This window comes from Lutjanus erythropterus, chromosome 12 (genome assembly GCF_056507025.1).
Source record: "Lutjanus erythropterus isolate fLutEry1 chromosome 12, fLutEry1.hap2, whole genome shotgun sequence".
NCBI classification, from domain to species: domain Eukaryota; kingdom Metazoa; phylum Chordata; class Actinopteri; order Lutjaniformes; family Lutjanidae; genus Lutjanus; species Lutjanus erythropterus.
The window spans coordinates 3,612,480-3,631,144 of record NC_139328.1 but is presented as its reverse complement, the minus strand read 5'-3'; the positions used below and the strand labels follow the sequence as shown (position 1 = coordinate 3,631,144).

Here is an 18,665-nt window from a genome sequence, read left to right as displayed (position 1 = left end):
TAAGACGTTTGGCAAAAACCAACAGAGCCAAAGTGCACAAAGTACAGAGAGGCTTTAAATGAACATCCTTCACACATGAAATTGATATTTGAAACTGTGGTTTTGATCCTTTGAGCTGTTCAGTGTAGATTATAGAAACCATTCAGTCAGCAATGTGAAGTCAGCAGCTACAAGTTTGTTTCCACAGATCAGAGGAAATATATGCCTATAATTAAGAGCACACATGTCGTTTTATGCTAAGCACATGAAGTAAAATGGATGTTTGTTATGTTCCATGATGATTGTAGTGGCTAAACTCTAAAAGCTAACATAATGTTAACAAAGCTCGTCATCAAAATCACAAAATAAAACCTTAGCGCTTTGTCTCGCACTATGTCAGTACATTTAAACTCCTGCTGCACTCGGGGTTTAACTTATCTTCACAGTTCAGCAGCAGAAATCACTGCACTTTGGCATTACTTTCCAGACATGGCAACATACTGCCCTGACAGTGTGTCAGCCTTTTGTCCTAGAATATCAGAAGAGTTTTGTAGCAAAGAAGAATAATAATGGCTAAATTTTATTTTGGTTTTTACTGTGGTATCCAATTGGGCATAGAAAATCATGTAAAGTCATTGCTACTGGCATCAAAAACTAAATTTCTGGTACTGTGACATCCCTACTTCAAGTTCATATTACTGAAACTGTGGAGAGAGCATGCCGTGAGTGTTGTTCGGGGTGGATGTTGGTCTGTGTGATGGAGCACTTCCAGCCAGTCGCACCGCATTCTGCACCGGTACAAATGTCAGCTGAATGTTCTGAGAGACACCTCTATACATGTGCGGGAATTTCTTGCATTATAAGTGCCAGATTTGCAGGAATCAATGAAACACGAACGGGATTGAGCACACATGCCTCTCGGTCCCAACCCTCCTTCAGAAAAAAAAAATTATATATATCGCCCCCATTCTTAACCTTGGCAGAATTAAAATGACGATACCCAAACATGAAAATTTGGGCGTTGCAGACCAGCACGGCTGAATGAGTGCGGCCTTGTAACTGTTGTAATTATCTGTGTTCTGATCATCATCCAGTATGAGAGACAGAGGCGGGAGACTAATAAAAAGACTTAACAGGGTTCTGAGTTGCACTGCCCATCATTGTATAAGTAAGAAGATGCAATCTGCCATCTTTCAATCAGTTCAATTAGGCGATCCGCAAACCTGTAAGATTTGTGTGAGTGCTGACACGAGGGCTTCTCTCCCTTCTCCTCTTACTTCACAGCACGCCAAACAGAGATAATGCTTTATTTCTTTTTCTGGAGAGTGGGCGTGAATACAAATAGGTCAGCAGCCCACCCCCCAACCACCACCCCCCACCCCCTCCCCTTTGAACAGAGCAGGCAGCAACAGCAGCAGTGACGGCGTGACGTGGTGTGAGAGCGTACTGCCACCAAGCCTGGAGCTGCCACACTACTCACAGCGCTACATCCTGTTCACAGTCCTCCTCCCCCGCTGCTTGCTTTCACCCCTCTAGCCCTCTCCCAGACACCACAGCGACAGCACAGAACGGAGTGCGAAGGGCTGCTGAACGAGGAGGGTGAGAAGAGGAGAGTCGAAGCAAAAAAAAAAAAAGAGGAAAGGGAAGCACATGGGGGGAGGGACATGAGAGCATGTGAATCAAAGACGAGGACTGAGAGAAAACGAGGATCAGCAGGGAAATGGAGGAAAAGCTGAACAAATGGAGAGATATACGGCTTATGCCTCATCCAGAAATGATCACCATCTATCCAGTGCTGTGTTGATATACACAATACAACAAGCGAAGACAGCAAAAGGATCCAGGGCTGCAGCTAACTGCCAACTAGCGACTCTACAGTCGGGGGAAGAAAAAAAGGCAGCAACGCAGCACCGTTAGCATCAAGCCTCTGGGGACAATGCGCCAAGGCAGATGGAGAGACTGCAACACTGGAGCTCTACCACATGTTCTGCCAGTGCATTCACATACAGACACAGTTCTGCATGCATGTGGTAGATAGCTATCAGTGCCTGGGAGAGGAATAAATTTCTCAGTCTGAGTAACGGCCACACGTGGGTTGGGTTAAAAGAAGAGGATGGTCGGTCACACGTTGTGGACGAAATAAAGCAGAACCCGAGTCCTCATGCACAAGGTGTATTGTGGTTTGGCAGTGAGGAGGAGGTTGGTCTGTGTGTGAGCATTGTAATTCATCACATTCTCGAAGGATGGATGCCAGAAATAGACGAGCACCTACATTAAAACAGGTGAGTTTATGCTGTGAAGGCTTAAAATGCAAACGCACACATCAACATTAACGCAACGCTGAAGTGGTAATTCATGCTTCAAAATCAGTCTGCAGTTGTTATGTACGTCTCAGGATGTGAAGGGTGTGCCTTTATCAGAGAAACACTAGTTTCTATTTCTGTTGATGCATGCAAGAGAGCCAACAGAAGTCTTTTCAGTGCTTCTGTGAGCTCTCACAAACCACTCTTTGTCTCGTTGGGATACTTTAAGAGGGTAGTGTGTAATTCAGTAAAAAACTGAGAGAACACATTCCACTTCAGGGTGCAGGCCGCAAACATAGGCTGTTCTTCAAAAAAAAAAAAAAAAACATTCCCCATCCAGATACTGTTCAAGAGCAAGACTGTAGAGTTGCTATGGCAGAACTCAGTCTCTTCATTTTTGGTCTGAGAGCAACCTAAGATATTCCTCAAACCAAAGAAAATGATGAAGATTATGCCCCTAAACTGAAGTTCAGCAAACAATCAGTAATCATGTCGATGTCAAAGAAACTTCTAGGGAAGTATAGAGAGAACACAGTTTATTCTGTTCCACATTTGCCTGCTGTGGAAACTACAGCTGAGTCAAAGCAGGAAGGAAATGAGACTGGTCAATATTAAAGGTTACTTTTCTGTATTATAACAATATATAATATAAAATGTATACTAGGGCTGGGTAATATAGCTTGTAAATTTTATCTTGATATTTTTAGGTTATGTCGTGATATACTGTATATATTATACATCATGATATACACATTTAAATTAGGGCTGGACAATGTGGACAAAATCAAACACCACAATTTGTTTGACCAAATACGTAAAAAACGTATTGGAGCGATGACTATAGGTGCTTTCACAAGATATTAACACAGAGTTTTCAGATAAATAATCATTGGTAATGTGTAGGGGTTTGACGACTCATCGATGTGATCAACATCATCGACTACGGAAATACGTCGATTTGCATATTGTGTGCCGATGCTTCGTTATGAACTGCTGCGCCCGATCAGGGCACAGATTCAACCGGAGAACAAGCCTCACCGTGATGATCAAAAGTGTGGGATTAATTTAGTCAGAGATACAACAGTTTGGCTGTCTTTAGCTCCACAAACTGGACCGGACTTATCTCAGCAGGACAGCTGCTGCACACGAGTGCTCAAAGTGAAGCACCAAGCAATATGTCGTCCTGCAGCTGCAGCAGCAGTATCTCCCTGTTTTTACTTTCTGACAGCACCCAAGCACGATATATGAGGCTTATCAACACATGGAAGGTGTTTCTGTTATTTCTGTCATAACTAGTTTAAGTTTTAAGTCAAAATACTGATTTTTCAGTTCAGTGAAGGGTTGACAGCGATTAGTTATTTAATTAACATGAATCATGGCTCCTTTTCAATTTGAGTGTGTCCAGTGTTTTTCTGATCAGGCATCTGACAAGGAGTCTATTAAATTAGAAAAACTTTAAAACATGCCACTATTATCATTATTCCAATGTGCTTTACGTGTCTATTTTTCAGGATATTGATTGAATAAAAAAAATTAAATATTAATGAGACAAGTTTTTATATGTATTTTAGGTAACTTAATTATTATATAATTGAATAATTAAAAAAAAATCGTTAGAGTATTCAATAAAAATAATCATTAGGTGCAGCCCAAGTAACGTGAAAATAATGTCCAAGTGGGTAAAGGCAAATAATAGAACAGCTAGAAAATTCCATCACTTTACTGTAATTTAAAACCAGTAAAAGACAACACTCGTGCCACATCATGATCTAACACCAGGACGAGGAACGAACCTTCTTTCACTTTCTTTAAATGCCTTGTTGTTGTCACAACGCAAAGATATTCAGTTTACTGTCCTAGAGGAGTAAAGAAACCAAAAAATATTCACATTTAAGAAGCTGAAATCAGAGCACTAAAAAAGAATTACTAAAACCAATTGATCCATTGTCTCAATATTGGCGATTAAATTAATAATTGATTAATTGTTGCAGCTCTGATCATAACCCCCGTATTGTGATATCTATCATATCGCCAGATTCTTGCCAATAAACTGCCCGAATTATCACTGATCTGAAGTTATGTTTAGGGCCAGTTGAGAGATGCTAATCCAATATTCTGTTGTCACTATAAAAATATTGATTATAGCAGCTTTAATGTGACATGCTGTAATATATCCTCTCATCTGTTTTCTAGGCAATCAAAAGAGATGCAACATTACAGCTGGCTCTTCAGTCAACAACAAAGTGATTTGCACACGCGGGAATGATATTTCAGCACTGGATCGAAGTCCTGTAGGCAACCCACTGTATAACGCTTCACTTTGCCTCAGGGCATCAAGGTCAGAAGCTGCAGCCAACTGGCCTTCCAAGTGTGACAGCCGTCTGGGTGAATTACTCCTGTTCTCATCATGCAGTGGAGACGACGCCACTGCTGCACTCACACAGCTAAACTCTTCTATCTCCTCTCACTGCTGGGTGTGCTGGTCTTTCTGGTGCACCAGGTGTGGCAGCCAAAGTTCACGGGTATGCCATGGTGGAGAGGCCATCCTGTGGTGTATGGAGGTGGTGAACTTACCACTAAAGCCAAGTGGAACGTGAGCTCCCAACATTCAGGGTGGAGGTTTGTCATCGTTCCCCAGCCGACCTTCAGGGCTGATGCCAACATCAGCTCCCGTGAGAAGGAAGGCGTCTCCTCTCCTCCAGGAGACCCAAGTTCTGAGAACACTTTGGCGGCCAGTGTTGAGGGAGAAATTAGCGGCACTGTAACCCAAGGGCCTTTCACGTTCATCATCAATGAGCCAGACAAATGTGCGGAGAGCCGACCCGCGCCGTTTCTGGTGTTGCTGATAGCCACCGAGGCTCGGCAGGTGGAGGCAAGAAATGCCATACGGCAGACATGGGGCAACGAGAGCGTGGCTCCAGCTCTGGGATTCATTCGTCTGTTTCTGCTGGGGAAAAATGAGGGGGAGCTGGGAGTTTTACAGCAGAGGATGCTGGAAGCAGAGAGCCGGCGGTATCACGATATCATTCAGCAGGACTTTATGGACTCCTACAAAAACCTGACCATTAAGACATTGATGGGAATGAACTGGGTGGCAATCCACTGCCCACGAGCAAGCTATGTCATGAAGACGGACAGCGACATGTTTGTCAACACAGAGTACCTCATTTACAAGCTGCTCAGACCAGAAACTAAACCCAAGAAGAACTACTTCACGGGCAACAACATGAGAGGCTTTGCACCCAACCGAAATAAAAATAGCAAGTGGTACATGCCCCCCGAGCTGTACCCAAGCGAGAAGTATCCCACCTTCTGCTCTGGGACCGGCTACGTCTTCTCTGGTGACTTGGCGAGGAAAATCTATCTAGCATCACTAAGCATCCACCACCTGCATCTGGAGGATGTCTATGTGGGGATATGCCTGGCTAAGCTCCGGATCGAGCCCACTCCTCCGTCCAACGCATTCCTATTCAACCACTGGCGGGTGTCTTACTCCAGCTGCAAGTACAGCCATCTGATAACGTCACATGGGTTTCATCCCAATGAGCTACTCAAATACTGGCATCACCTGCAGAGCAACAAAAACAACGCCTGCATCACTGCACTGAGGGTGAGAACAGGCAGGACGCACGCAAGTAGGACGAACAGAGAGACTCCAGTTCGGTAGCTGAAAACTCTCCTTGTTAGACACAAATAATGATCTATATCTCAGCACATTCTCGTCTTAATGTGACATCAAGGGATTAATCCACACCCCGGAACTCGTGATGGTTGCCAATTTTGTACAAAGGAGGTGGAAAATGTTTATATGTGTGAGTCAAACCACTGGAGAGTTTATGTATACAGTTATATTTACAAAAGAATAAGTTGTGTTTCACTGTGGTGCAAAAGCTACTTTTTTGTAATAACATACGATCTACTGTATGTGTTTTATAAATGCAAAGTGGACAGGGTACAGTGCCAATAAAACATTTCCATGCAAGCATCAAATAAATCAATGAAGTCACTGGGTACAGACATTTTTATGTTTCAAATGTACCAAAACAATGTGCCGCTGATTTTTGGAAAAAGTTGACATGATGTGAGGACAGGCCTGGGCAATACAGCTGAAAAGTCTATCATGACAGAGAAGTTTCATATCGGTTGATATCAATAATTATCAATTATGTAAGCCATGATTGACCACATGTTGTGTACTCCAAAGGTGATAGCGTAAGTTTGTTGTATTACCAGTCTTATTCAGGAAGGTATTTCTGCAGTTTACACACATCTCTGTTCAGATAGTTGTCCGTACATCCATCCATATCTGCATACCAGTTGCTGTTTTAGCTAATCGAACATCACATCCCTCTCCTCATCAACGCTTTTCAACTCCCTCCACCTCAGTCGGCTCTTTTCAACGCAATGGGGGAGGGTTTCTTCTCCGGGCTCCCTCCAAACGTCCGAGTCCCTCACCCTCTGATAGCTGTTTGACTTAAAACAAAAAAAAAACCCCCAATACAGCCACACCGGTGCGCTGGCCTCTCCATCTTTATCTGCACTCATTTTGTCAAAACTGTCTCACATCGCACGTGCCGTTTGTTGCCTCATGTGCCGACGGGGCAAACGAACAACACACCTGTTAAATGATTGGCTGTTAGCGTGTCATCTGTAGTTCACTCTGCTATCAGGGGCGTATTTGTTTCACGAGTTGATGCTGGGTTGCACCAACTTTCTTACTGATTTTGATAATGATCGTTTTATTGCTCAGGCCTATGTGAAGACTTGATGAAGCACAAATGTTCTGCTTTATTCTTTAGTGAGGTGCTGTCTAATGTAGGGCTGGGCCAGGGGTCAGCAGCCTTTACGCTCAGAGGAGACATTTTTGGCCAAAAAGATAAAATACAAAATATCCATCTGGAGTCAGAACTATTTGACTTTTGTTTTTTTGGCAGTCATAGGTAGCCTAGACAGACAAGACACTAGCCACTAGTAAGGTTTTGAGGACAAAAAGCTGAGCTGTAGATGCACATTTGAGTTGATGAAACATTTTTTTTTAATTTGGTTAATAAGTTACACATTTTTACAATTGGCAAATGGAAGAATCATCTAAGGCCTACAACAAAGATAAATGAAAATTTAAATGGTAAAAAGAACCGTCTTATCAGGTTTCTGACCCCCAGGCTGAGCTGTATGGTCTAAAAATTATCCCTGTATGATTTGAATTACAGACAGTATCTGTACATATCACAGTACATTTGCTTATCTTAAACATTCAAATGCTTCTGAAGGGGTAAAGCACTGGTATGACACCTGCATGGCAGCTATTACTGTTCACTGTATTACAAGGACATATTTCACACAGTACAGAGATATTTTAAGAATATCTAATGCTCAAACAGGAATAATAAACATTAAAAACCCCCACAAAACTTTTCCTTTCTTTTTCTCAAATATACCACTCCTTGAAACCGTACCATTCATACTGTCCACCACAAGTCAGTTCCATTTAAAAGAGTTTTAGACACCAGCTGGCGAGCAGTAAAGTAAAATGTCACGTGATTTCAGACGACGCACCTTTTAAGACGGCCTTAAAAATGTTAAAAATAAAAGGTTCCTTTCTGTGGTTTATGCCAATCGTCTTTGAGATGGTAAAGTTGAATATGAAAAACCAGCAGACCATCTTTTATCATCGACTGTTTCTTCTATTTTATTTCTCACACTAAGATTGTGATTATTTTGATTGACTAATTACTTCTTGCCAAAGAGAGATCAAGTGAGTGCCAAATGACTGATGCTGTGAGTCACTGTATGGCAGTAACTACAGGGACCATATGTACGTTACACAATTTTGATTTTACTGCCTCAGAAACACAGAGGCCCTCAACAAATAGGTCACACTGAGGCGTTGGTGAGCTGCCACTCTAGCAGATAACTGATGATAATAAACGGGTCATTCCAGATGCGCTCAGAATGAACTTCACACACGGTGCAGCTCTGGCACCAGTCTTCTTACAACACTATCAGCAAAGAGCAGAGCCGTAATCTTACCGTCACTGACTTCAGGGTCATGCCGTGGTACGTGCCCATGGTGTCGATCTTGAAACCCTCCGTTTCTGACAAAAACAACACACAACAACATGCAGATTACTAGCAGAACAAAATGGGTTATGCTCAAAACTGCAAGTGAAATAAAAAGAAAATGCCCAAATATGATTTAACATGTTTGCATCAGCATCTCTCTTAAGAAAAAACTTTACATGCTCTCTGAATGCACTTGCATTTATTGATACTGGGTGCAACTGGGGTAAAAATTGGTGTAAGTCAAATTTAAGTTTTGTTCACTCCCACACACCGATGTTAAGCCAACTCAGTGTATTCCTTAATTGCCACACACACATACATTCCTTTGTAAACATTTGAGACTAAAATTAGCTCCAGAGACATACGTAAAACTCACCTTCTTTTCCTTTGAATCGCTCCTGATCGTATCTGTTGTAGGCAGCTGGGACAGGCTGCTTGTTCCTTAAGGACGGGTCCTGAAAACAACATGAAACACAAACAATGACATACTGTACATACCTGTCAGTGCACTGTGCAGCAAGCCTATGAAGTCATTTACAGACTTGCCGCTGCTTTAATGAATGAAACGGTAACTTCAGTATAGGCAACTGAAGGGGTAACTTTTGTTTTTGAATTTGGTCCAATACTGAGTGAGAACGCTGCAGCCAGTGAAACAGGCTGTAATCCCAAAGTATGTCCACTGACAGGCTCAGATTGTTATTGCAAGTGTCTGAGAACTTTTTTATCCCAAGATCTCCATAGAGATGGAGCTTTTTGTTAGAGAATAAGAGAATAAAGCTCCGTTTAACTAGAAACAGCTGTTTGCTCTCATGAAAGCCACCAGACTGCATTTGCAGAAACAGCAATTTCAGTATCATAAAACACACTTCATTCAACAGAAACAAAACAAAGCTTGACAAAAATTGTCTTGACTGGTCTTTACACTGCTGCAACAATCACCAAAATAAAATGAACCCTTAATTCAGGCAGATGTGAAAATATGGCTGTACACGCCGTTTCTTCTCGTCCTCCCTCTTGCTCCTCTCATGATATTTTAACATCTTAAGAGTTTATTTTGACCAAACCAGAGCTGGTGATTGCTGAAACAGTGCTAAGTTATATTTTGTTTCCAGTTTGAATGATGATAAAATTACCGTTTCTGTAATGGGGCTTTTCCACTGGCATTTTTGGCCACACCCAGTCAAATATCCCTTTTCCATACGCATGTGCTGGCTTGGGTTGACTCAGTTCGACTCGGCACGGCAGGGATTTGCATCTCCATTATGACAGGGCTACTCGCTTGAAGGCGTCAAATCAACTCAGCATGGTTTGATTTGTTGTGGCCAAAAGTGTCAGTGGCTGATTTGCATTTCCATTAACACTTTTATCACGCCGATCTGTGCCGTGTCCTGCTCGACTCGACCTTCCTCTCTGCTCATGTCTGTGCAGGAGAGCAGAGACAAAGACATTTTCTAAAAGTATCTGTGTGTTCGACTCTCAGTTCTCTGTGTTTTAGGGTCTCTTCTGTGTCACCATTTTTACACTCTGGTAAACTGCTGTATGTTACGGTCATGTTCGCTTTCAGCCGTCGAGTGCTGACGAAAAAAAAGAAAAAAGAAAAAAAATCCTAGTTTTGCTGTTTCATAATAAAAGCTTTTGAATACCACAGGACTTTAATTGTGAAGAATTTATGGGAAGTTCAGTGTTTATTTTCCATTTTACAGCTGCTCGACTCAAACTAAGCTACTCGTCTTCAGCTAAAGACACACCTTCAAGCGAGCAGCTGTGTTGTAATGGAAATGCAAATCCCCGCCGTGCTGGGCTGACGTGCTGAGTCAAACGGAGTCAAGCACGTGTGTGGAAAAGAGGTGCAAATGGAGTCTTGTGGGTTTGGCGGGAGCAATAAAACGGCTGTTTCTGGTTAAACGGAGCATATCTTACTCTTTAACAAAAAGGTCTCTCTGTGCAGGGATACATTTCATTATGTTGTCAGACACTGAGCCCATTAGTGGCAAAACAAGCACTTTTAGTGGATGTACTCTGACGGTGCACAACTGCCTCAAAGGATTACCGGCTCATTCAATACTGGACCAAACTTCTCGCCCCTATTCGTCACTTAGACCCAAAAACATGGGAAAATAGGGTCCAAGTTGCAAGTTATCCTTAAATGACTACTGACGTTTTCTATGCAGCTACAAATGTACACACACACACACACACACACACACACTTGTTATTTTGACTGATGTCTGGCTAAATTTAATCTGCTTTCAAAACTTAAAACTAAACACACAGAGACTGTTGTTCTTACCGCTTGAGTCGGGTTCTGTGCTGGTCTCTGCTCCGGTGCTCGTCCTTCTTCTCTGGCTTTCACTGACTGCAGGATGGCAAAGATGTTCTTGGAGAAGTTCTACAGTAGAGCAACACAGATTAGGATATGATGAGTTCTTGAACAAATAATTATTGCTTTTCACATCATTTGAGGAGTGACAATAAGTAAAATACATCAAAGTTCCAGGGCTGTGAGCAAAAGGCCCAGAAAAAGATGAACAACATGAAAGCATCCTTCATTTGAACTGTTTAAAAACACATTTAAAATGGTGTCCTGTGTGGTAATCAGCTTTCAAGTTGCCTACTTAATATTACAAAAGAACACATGGAATACTGCTTTGTACGGTCACACTGGAGTTTGAAGCTGATATAATGAAGCCAGACACTGTACAGTATGTAGGGCTGAGTATCGTTTTAAAAAGTACAGTACCAGTTTTGGTTCCAGTACCCTTTAAGAGATACTGATACCAACAGAGTACTTCATTAGAAACATTTTCTTCTGCTGCGGTGGCATCTCAGCACGCTGAACTGCCAACTCTATCAAATATGCCACACTTGACACCACCATCACACACCGCAAGCAGATGGTAGCTAACCGCTGTAGCTGCGGTAGAGGGCCAACCACACATTTCATTATATGAAAGATCACTTAAAGTGATAGGCTGTGAGTAAAACCACGCGAATGCTATCAGATCTCTGAAGTGGCCACAAGTTCGATTCCAGCTCACGGCCCTCTGCTGCATGACATCCCCACACTCTACCCCTACCATTATCTGCAATATAATAACAGAGGCAACAACAGGCAAAAATATAATTCTTTAATATTTTTCTCTAAATCTGGGTACAAAAAGGTATTGCAACTGGGTTATATCAGTAGACACCTTAAAGGTATGTGTACCAATACTTCCAGGCCTTCAGAGAAGGACTAACAAATCAGTATTTCAAATGTTATATTTAAACATATTATCATTTAATTATTAGGCCATTCTCTTATGCTTCTAATTTAAACCTCATATTCTATCAACTTTTCTTCAGAAATGAAAGGGTTACTGTCGTGAAAACTGTAAAATAGAATTATCCAATGAGATTTTTTTGTTGTTGTTGTCTCTAGGCAGACAAAGGTTAGAGCTGGCTCACTTGATGGCTAGGACTTCATTACTAGAACAGGAAGGCCACAGTCTGTGTGTTTGTTTAGAAAGTGGCAGGTGAATTTACAACCATCAATTTGGAACCAAAAATAACCCCCCTAGGCCTTCCTGAAGGACAGTGACATCTTGCTCCTCCTTTTTCAAGGAGGACATTTGCAGCACATTTGTACCATGTACCATGACAGAGGGTTTTAACACTACAAAGCTGGACTGGTGTGAGAATAAATATTAAGTTGTCTTTTGCTCAGTTTTAAGATGCTTCCACAGATGTTTCAAAAAGTACACTCAAAAAGTACCTGATTAAATGGTCAAAACAGAGTGGAAAAGATTTTTAGAAATCAAATTTAAATTTAGGCACCCTGGTGTGGACATTACATTTGGGAAGTGATTTATATAACGCCAGAATAAGCACAGAGCTGATAAACACTGTGTAAGCTTTGAGATGAGCATGTCAGACCTTCTGGTTTGAGAGTAAATACACACTGGATGAACATAACATCACTGCTGCCATCTAGTGGTTGAGATTTACACCTTGCTGCAGCCTCGGGGTATTTTCACAGTTGTGCTGTGTGGAGGTTTTTCCCACACCCAACGCCAGTAGAGTTCAGCAGGTTTGGTGAAATATTTTGAACAGCTGCTTTCAAACTCAGGTATGTGCAGTAAAATGGTCTCAAGTAAAATTCCAGAATGGAGGCCTGAAATTGAGAAGAAGAGATGTGCCTTGTTTGGAGCTGCACAGAATGTGCCAATGACTGCTTTTCATGGCTTGTTTTTGTTGTGGCGGGACAAAAGCGTTAAAAAGAGAATGGTTTAAATATCGCCATTGTTATGAAAAAGGCACTGCTAGCATTGTAAGCAAAAAGAAACATGTCTTCATGACTTTGTTTTTATTGTTGTACCAAACCTGCACCAAACTGTGACTCCTAAACTGGTACATGCTCCAGAAAGGTCACTGTGATCTGTTATCAACAGCTTAAAATGGACTCTGACCTTTCCTGTGCTCTGGAGAATGGTTGTCCTGGTCCTCCAGACCCTCTCCCTGCTGACAATATCTCTGGTGACATCCACCTCGGCGTCCACAAAGCTCCTTTGCTTCAGGGTTATGTCATCATCCAGATCTGTTTTGATGGTGGAACGTTTCTTGGCCATGATCTTGGCTTTGATGGCTGCGATTTTCTCCACTGACATGGCCTCAGACAGTGATCTAGAGGAGGAGGAGAAAGATTTTGATCACTTAAACAGCTCAATGCTTTGAGGAAGTGGTCTGTGGGTGTCAATGTGTAGTAAAATGTCATGTTTTACTCAAGCACTCAGATTAATATTGGCCAGTTCATACTGACACTACACTAGCTTGAAAAACTAATCTGAGCAGTAAAACAGTTAATATTGTAGAGGTTATTGATTCATACAAAACAGCACATTGCACAGATCAGTCAGAACATTAAAACCTCCTGCTGAACACTGTAATAGTGAGTAGGCCCCCCTTGTGCCTCCAAAACAGCTCTGACTCGCCTCCAGCAGCAGATCCTTGAAGTCCTGTAAGTGTGGGGCCTCCACTGAGCAGACTTGCTGATCCAGCACATCGTCAACACCAGGTCACCTCCTTCCAGGTCCAGTGCCGTCACTCACATACCAATTGTGGGCGCTTTTGACAGTGGACAGGATTCAGCACGGGCCGGTCTAAGGCTACGCAGCAGGCCATGATGCACTGCTCTCAAAGCTCTTCTCTGGGATCAGACCAGATAGGCTAGCCTTTGCTCCCCACATGAATCAATGAGCACTGGACGACCCTGACACCAGTTCACAGTACACACTTGTTGTAGATACTAACCACTGCATATCAGGAACACCCCACAAGACCTGCTGCTTTGGAGATGCTCTGACCCAGCCCTCTACAATGAAGCCCCTGTCTGCGTGACATATATTCATGAGCTGAGGTTGTTGTGTGGACATCCACATACCCCCAGTTTGTTGTGATCATGCAGACTCATCCATGTAGCCACAACAGACACTGATCTATTGTGCATAATGCATTATAAACAGAACTAACAGCCATACGCGGTGTTCATGGACGTATCTGTTCAGGACTAAGACAGAGCCCTTATCCTTGTCTTTTTTTTTTACTGTAGCCCAGTTATTATTATATGTTACTCACTTTACCTGTCAGTGGCTTTTTAATGTTTTGGCTGATCAGTGTACATTAAAATGCAGCTAGGGCAAATCCATCATACCTGATCTGGTCAGTCTGCACGATGCCCTCTTTGTGGCCCTCCAGACGGGCAGCCAGACGCTCCTTATCCAGACGCACTCGCTCTTCATCCTTAAAATAAAACCAGCGTACACACCATTAGCAACTACACGCATTGTGAATTAGGTAGTTTATGGTATTGTTTGATCAACTGGACTTTTGTGGCTTGATCTCAGACTATAAAAAAAATCAACTCATGCCTTGCTGTTTTTCACTGACACCCACTTTGATGAAACTTGAAAACAAAAAGATCCATTTTATTGTTTTGTCTGTTACCAATACACTAGGAGAAATGTTTTGGAGAAAATGTAATGAGTTGCACTGAACACCACAAGGAACCTGAAGAGTAACTATTTAACTGTTCCTTTTGCCTCATCGGGGAGGTGAGCTGGAATCAGTTCAAAGTTTTGTAACTGCAACAGTTTCATTCCTTACTAAACTTACACGCAGGACTTAGAGACTGTTGTGCAACCCTAAGTCCAAAAAAGCTGGGAAGTTCTGTAGAACAAATAAAAACAGAATGCAATGATTTGCAAAAACATGGTGAAATCCCTAAATTCCTTGCAGTTTTGCGTTGAGAAACGTTTGTAAACTGCTGGGACTATTTGCCCACTTTTGTATAAAGTGGTGAACCTCGCCCCATCCAAGCTTGTTTACGACTGAGTATGCAAAGATGCCTCTTTCATGGCCAATCATGATACTATTACCTGTTACCAATTAACCTGTATACCTGTGGAATGTTCTAAACAGGTACTTTTTGAGCGTTCCACAACGTTCCCAGTGTTTTGTTAACCTTGTCTCAACTTTTTTGAAATGTGTTGCAGGCATCAAATTCAAAATTTGTGTACGTAAGTTACATTATAACATAAAAGTTTATCAATTTGAACATTTAATATCTTTGTACTATATTCAGTGGAATACAAGTAGAAAAGTATTTGAAAATTATTGCATTCTGTTTTTTACACTTTACAAAAAGTCCCAACTCTCTCGGAGCCGGGGTTGTATAATGTGGGTATAGCTTTGATACTATTAGATGAAGATATTTTATGTAAATTTACCTCAATCCTTGGTTTTTTGGCTTCAGAAGATACCTCATCAGCTGCTCGTTTGACTAAAAAAGCAGAACAGTGGTGTTATTTCACTGCACAAAATCCATTTGTTATTGTACCAGCTTCCCTGACTGAGATACTACTTTGATAGAAAATATGTTGTAGATAGCAGCAAGATATAATTTATTAAGCTTTAACCAGTTTTCAGTTACAACAATTAATCCATGCTCATAAAACTATAAAAACAAATAAGGTGTGACCTTACCTTGTGTTGGCCTTTGCAAACCTATTTCTATAGGTGCACTTCTGTCAATACTTGTTGATGTAGCTGTGAAAAGACAAAATTAAACTGCATTAGTGAGTTACCAATTAAACCAACTACACCTGCTCTCCTCCTCATAGAGCTTCATCAGTAAAACCTGACAATAATGCTGTCTATAATGGTTTAATCAATCTAAACCTAAACAAAATAAGGAAATGGTATAAATACAAGAAGGATACACAAATTCTAAACATTCTGCACCAAATACAAATAACATAAAATCAAAATAGATCTCCAAAGTACTTACAACTCTCGCCATTGAGATATGACAACAAGCCTTTTCGATCAGGTCGTCTGACAACAGGAATGTTCTCTGTCTAGAAACAACATACAGCCACGTCACCCAAAAATCACATTCAGGGCATTTGTGATTTATATTACATATGAGACAAAACAGACGCTTAAATAGGGGGACTGTCCGCAAATAATATTTAGGTACTAGCACTGACAGGATAAAGCAGTTTGATAATTATTTCAGAGCACTTACTGCAGCCCTTCGCACATAGGATGGATGCGGAAGATGCACATTGTTCAGCAAGAACAAGATTGAGTCCAAGGTATAGTACTCTTTGGGCTGGCCCTCTTTACCAGTACTGAAGACAGAAACACAAGCAAAGAAAAACATAAACATCAATAACACCTCAAGTTAATCTGACCACCACAGTGTAGGAGAAAATCAAATTGCAGGTTGCAGGCCAAATCTGGCTCCTGACAGGGTGCCGCATGGCCCTCAGACCATTTTCTAATTCACAATGAACAACAACTGACTGACCGTGTTTTCTCCAGGAAGGAGAGACAAACGTGCCAGTTTTGTATTAAGGGATAAATTAGGCTGTTAGTAACAGAAAGCCTTCAGGTTGTACAAAGTACAGTAGGACGGTGAGCTGTGCAGGGGAAAACAACTATTAGCTGCAGAAGAGAATAAATTACATAGAAATCAGGATAATTCTGATGAAGACTCTACAGATTTTACCAAAGATATGGTTCAGGCCTTTCTGTCAGTCCTTGCATGAAGTTGATTCAGTTTATAAGTTAATATGTCAGTTAATTTAAAATTAAATAATTTCAGAGAAATATGACTTATGTGTAGGGATGCATTTTATTGATTTTTTTCAGCCAATACTGATAATTTCCTGGTTCTCATAGCCGATACAGTAAGACAAGCAATAATTATATTTTTTTTGCTTTTTAAAAATAAGTTCATATAGCCTGCAGTTTACACATAACTGAGGGTAAGACAGGCTACGATGTAGACAGCAAAGGTGAATGATCTAATATTACTAACTGACAGCAGTATCACTTCAAAAGTACATCCAAAACTTCAAATACACTTCACCTTTTATAGAGCATTTTGACAAAGAATTCAAATGAAACGTTTGAGGTAATCTGTCAAATCAGATATTATTATAGTCAATATTTATGAGCTAATACACGGCAATACAAAAAACATAGACCAATACAGCTGTGATAGGCAGCATCATGCCGACAATTTATCGGTTTCGATATTTATTGTGCTTCTCTAGTTATGCGCCTCTTTATGTGTATTCATTTTATCTCATAAATAACATTGTAAGTATTAATGTTTGTTCATTAGATGGCCTCCTGTCATTTTTCAAAAGTGAACACAGAGTGAAACAAGTTGAGTATCCCTGCTGTGCACAGACTGCTGCAGGTGGCACATTTAAGTGAGTCTAAAGTGCATATATATAGTTAGGCAACTTGCTTGAAATGACAAACACTGGTTCTGACGTGACACGACTTAAAACACGGAACTATCAACAGTTGTGGTTGGCTAATCTACTAATCCTCATGCAACTTCGTTTTTATAAATTACATGTGCAAAGTTGCTTTTCGTCGTGTACACAAAGTTGCTTGTAGTCATGACAGCAGAAACTAAAAACTCAAGTCTTTCCCCACGGGCCACTGGACCCCTGACTCCATGGGAACACAACTCAACCTAGCTAAAGTCGCTAATTCGTTAGCATCACATTACTACTGCAAGTTTAGCTGTAGCTCCACCTCTTGTAAATACATTTTAAGTTCAAACTGGAAACTGTTATAAGCTAGCTAAGAGGCTCTGTGCTCTGGGGTACAGTACTTAAGTATCATGCCAAAGTAACGCTCACAAAAGTGTGCTTAAAGTTTGAAGTAGCAACAACAACGGCGAGAGCAGTTAGCTTAGCATCTTGTAGCTAGCGAGCCTTTCGCCGTTGCTATCACCACAAGGCAGCTTCAGCTGCGGGCCTACACAAGCCATTTAAAGATATTTTAGCGTTGACATACCCCCAGATTATGTAGTTGGTCTTGACATTCTTCGGCCAGGAGAACTCTCCGAATATAACCTCATCTCCTTTAGCGACGATTTCTTTTTTCTGGATGTTATACTGACGGAGAACACTCAACACATCCGCCATCTTCACTTGTCTTGATGTGGTGTGATTGCGAGGCCCCCAGTTATCAACATCATGTGGCCTCGCAGGATGCCTGATCTGAATCAAACTTTCTTTTACACCAATTTCCCCTTAGTTACAGGATTGTCAAAGCTGGCAGCAGATATGTTTCAGCATGTCTGTTAAGTCGAATTAAATATCAGCCGTTGTTGAACGTAGATAATTCTTGATTTTAACTAGTTTGTTTGTCCACTGGCAGACACAGTATTCCCAGTGCCTTGCTCAATGACACTTAAACAGGATGGATACCATGGAAAATCCCAGAGAAATCTATAAAACAAACCCCAATTAAAAAAAAAAAATATGGAACATTTTTTAACATGGAAATAAAAAGATTTTCAAATCCTTTTTGACCTATATTCATTGAAATACAGTAGAAATACAAGATAGTACACCATCAAACTGATTCATTTTACGGATTCTGGTAAATACACACTCATTCTGACTGTGATGCCTGCAACATGATCCAAAGAAGTTGGGACAAGGGCGTGTTTTAAGTTTTGAAAGGTTTTTTTTCTTTTCATTCTTTTTTGCTTCATAATGCACCACACATTTCCAGTGGGAGACAGGCCTGGACTGCAGGCGGGACAGTCTAGTACCTGAATTATTTTACTACGAAGCCATGCTGTTGTAACACATGCAGAGTGTGTCCTGGTATTGTCTTGCTGAATCAAGTTGGGACGTTCCTGAGTGAGACGTTGTCTGGATGGCAGCATATGTTGCTCCAAAACCTCTGTAAAGTATGTGCCTGTCAGAAGTGATGGCGCCTTCACAGATGTGCAAGTTACCCATG

The 18,665-nt window shown here is 41.3% G+C and overlaps 2 protein-coding genes across 2 annotated transcripts in view; one reads left to right on the top strand and one right to left on the bottom strand.

The window, feature by feature from the left end:
* Positions 1 to 17,880, bottom strand: part of cdc73 (cell division cycle 73, Paf1/RNA polymerase II complex component, homolog (S. cerevisiae)) — a 28,432-nt gene extending 10,552 nt beyond the window's left edge. The window contains exons 1-10 of the mRNA XM_084732621.1: positions 17,706 to 17,880; positions 15,910 to 16,015; positions 15,670 to 15,739; positions 15,366 to 15,428; positions 15,110 to 15,162; positions 14,035 to 14,123; positions 12,794 to 13,007; positions 10,636 to 10,734; positions 8,722 to 8,800; positions 8,313 to 8,377 (exon numbers count right to left, since the gene is read on the bottom strand). Coding sequence (XP_084588747.1) covers positions 8,313 to 8,377; positions 8,722 to 8,800; positions 10,636 to 10,734; positions 12,794 to 13,007; positions 14,035 to 14,123; positions 15,110 to 15,162; positions 15,366 to 15,428; positions 15,670 to 15,739; positions 15,910 to 16,015; positions 17,706 to 17,836 — 969 coding nt within the window. The 5' untranslated portion in view covers positions 17,837 to 17,880. The remainder of the gene's footprint in view (positions 1 to 8,312; positions 8,378 to 8,721; positions 8,801 to 10,635; positions 10,735 to 12,793; positions 13,008 to 14,034; positions 14,124 to 15,109; positions 15,163 to 15,365; positions 15,429 to 15,669; positions 15,740 to 15,909; positions 16,016 to 17,705) is intronic.
* LOC146317334 (beta-1,3-galactosyltransferase 2-like) lies at positions 1,385 to 6,288 on the top strand. Its single transcript, XM_084733018.1, has 2 exons — positions 1,385 to 2,261; positions 4,476 to 6,288. The coding sequence occupies exon 2, from the start codon at positions 4,690 to 4,692 to the stop codon at positions 5,947 to 5,949; it is 1,260 nt and encodes a 419-aa protein (XP_084589144.1). The 5' UTR covers positions 1,385 to 2,261; positions 4,476 to 4,689; the 3' UTR covers positions 5,950 to 6,288.
* Positions 17,881 to 18,665: the final 785 nt, after the last annotated feature.

Bases quoted from the DNA above. Each gene is read 5' to 3' on its own strand.
- LOC146317334 (XM_084733018.1), top strand. From the start codon at position 4,690: ATGCAGTGGAGACGACGCCACTGCTGCACTCACACAGCTAAACTCTTC.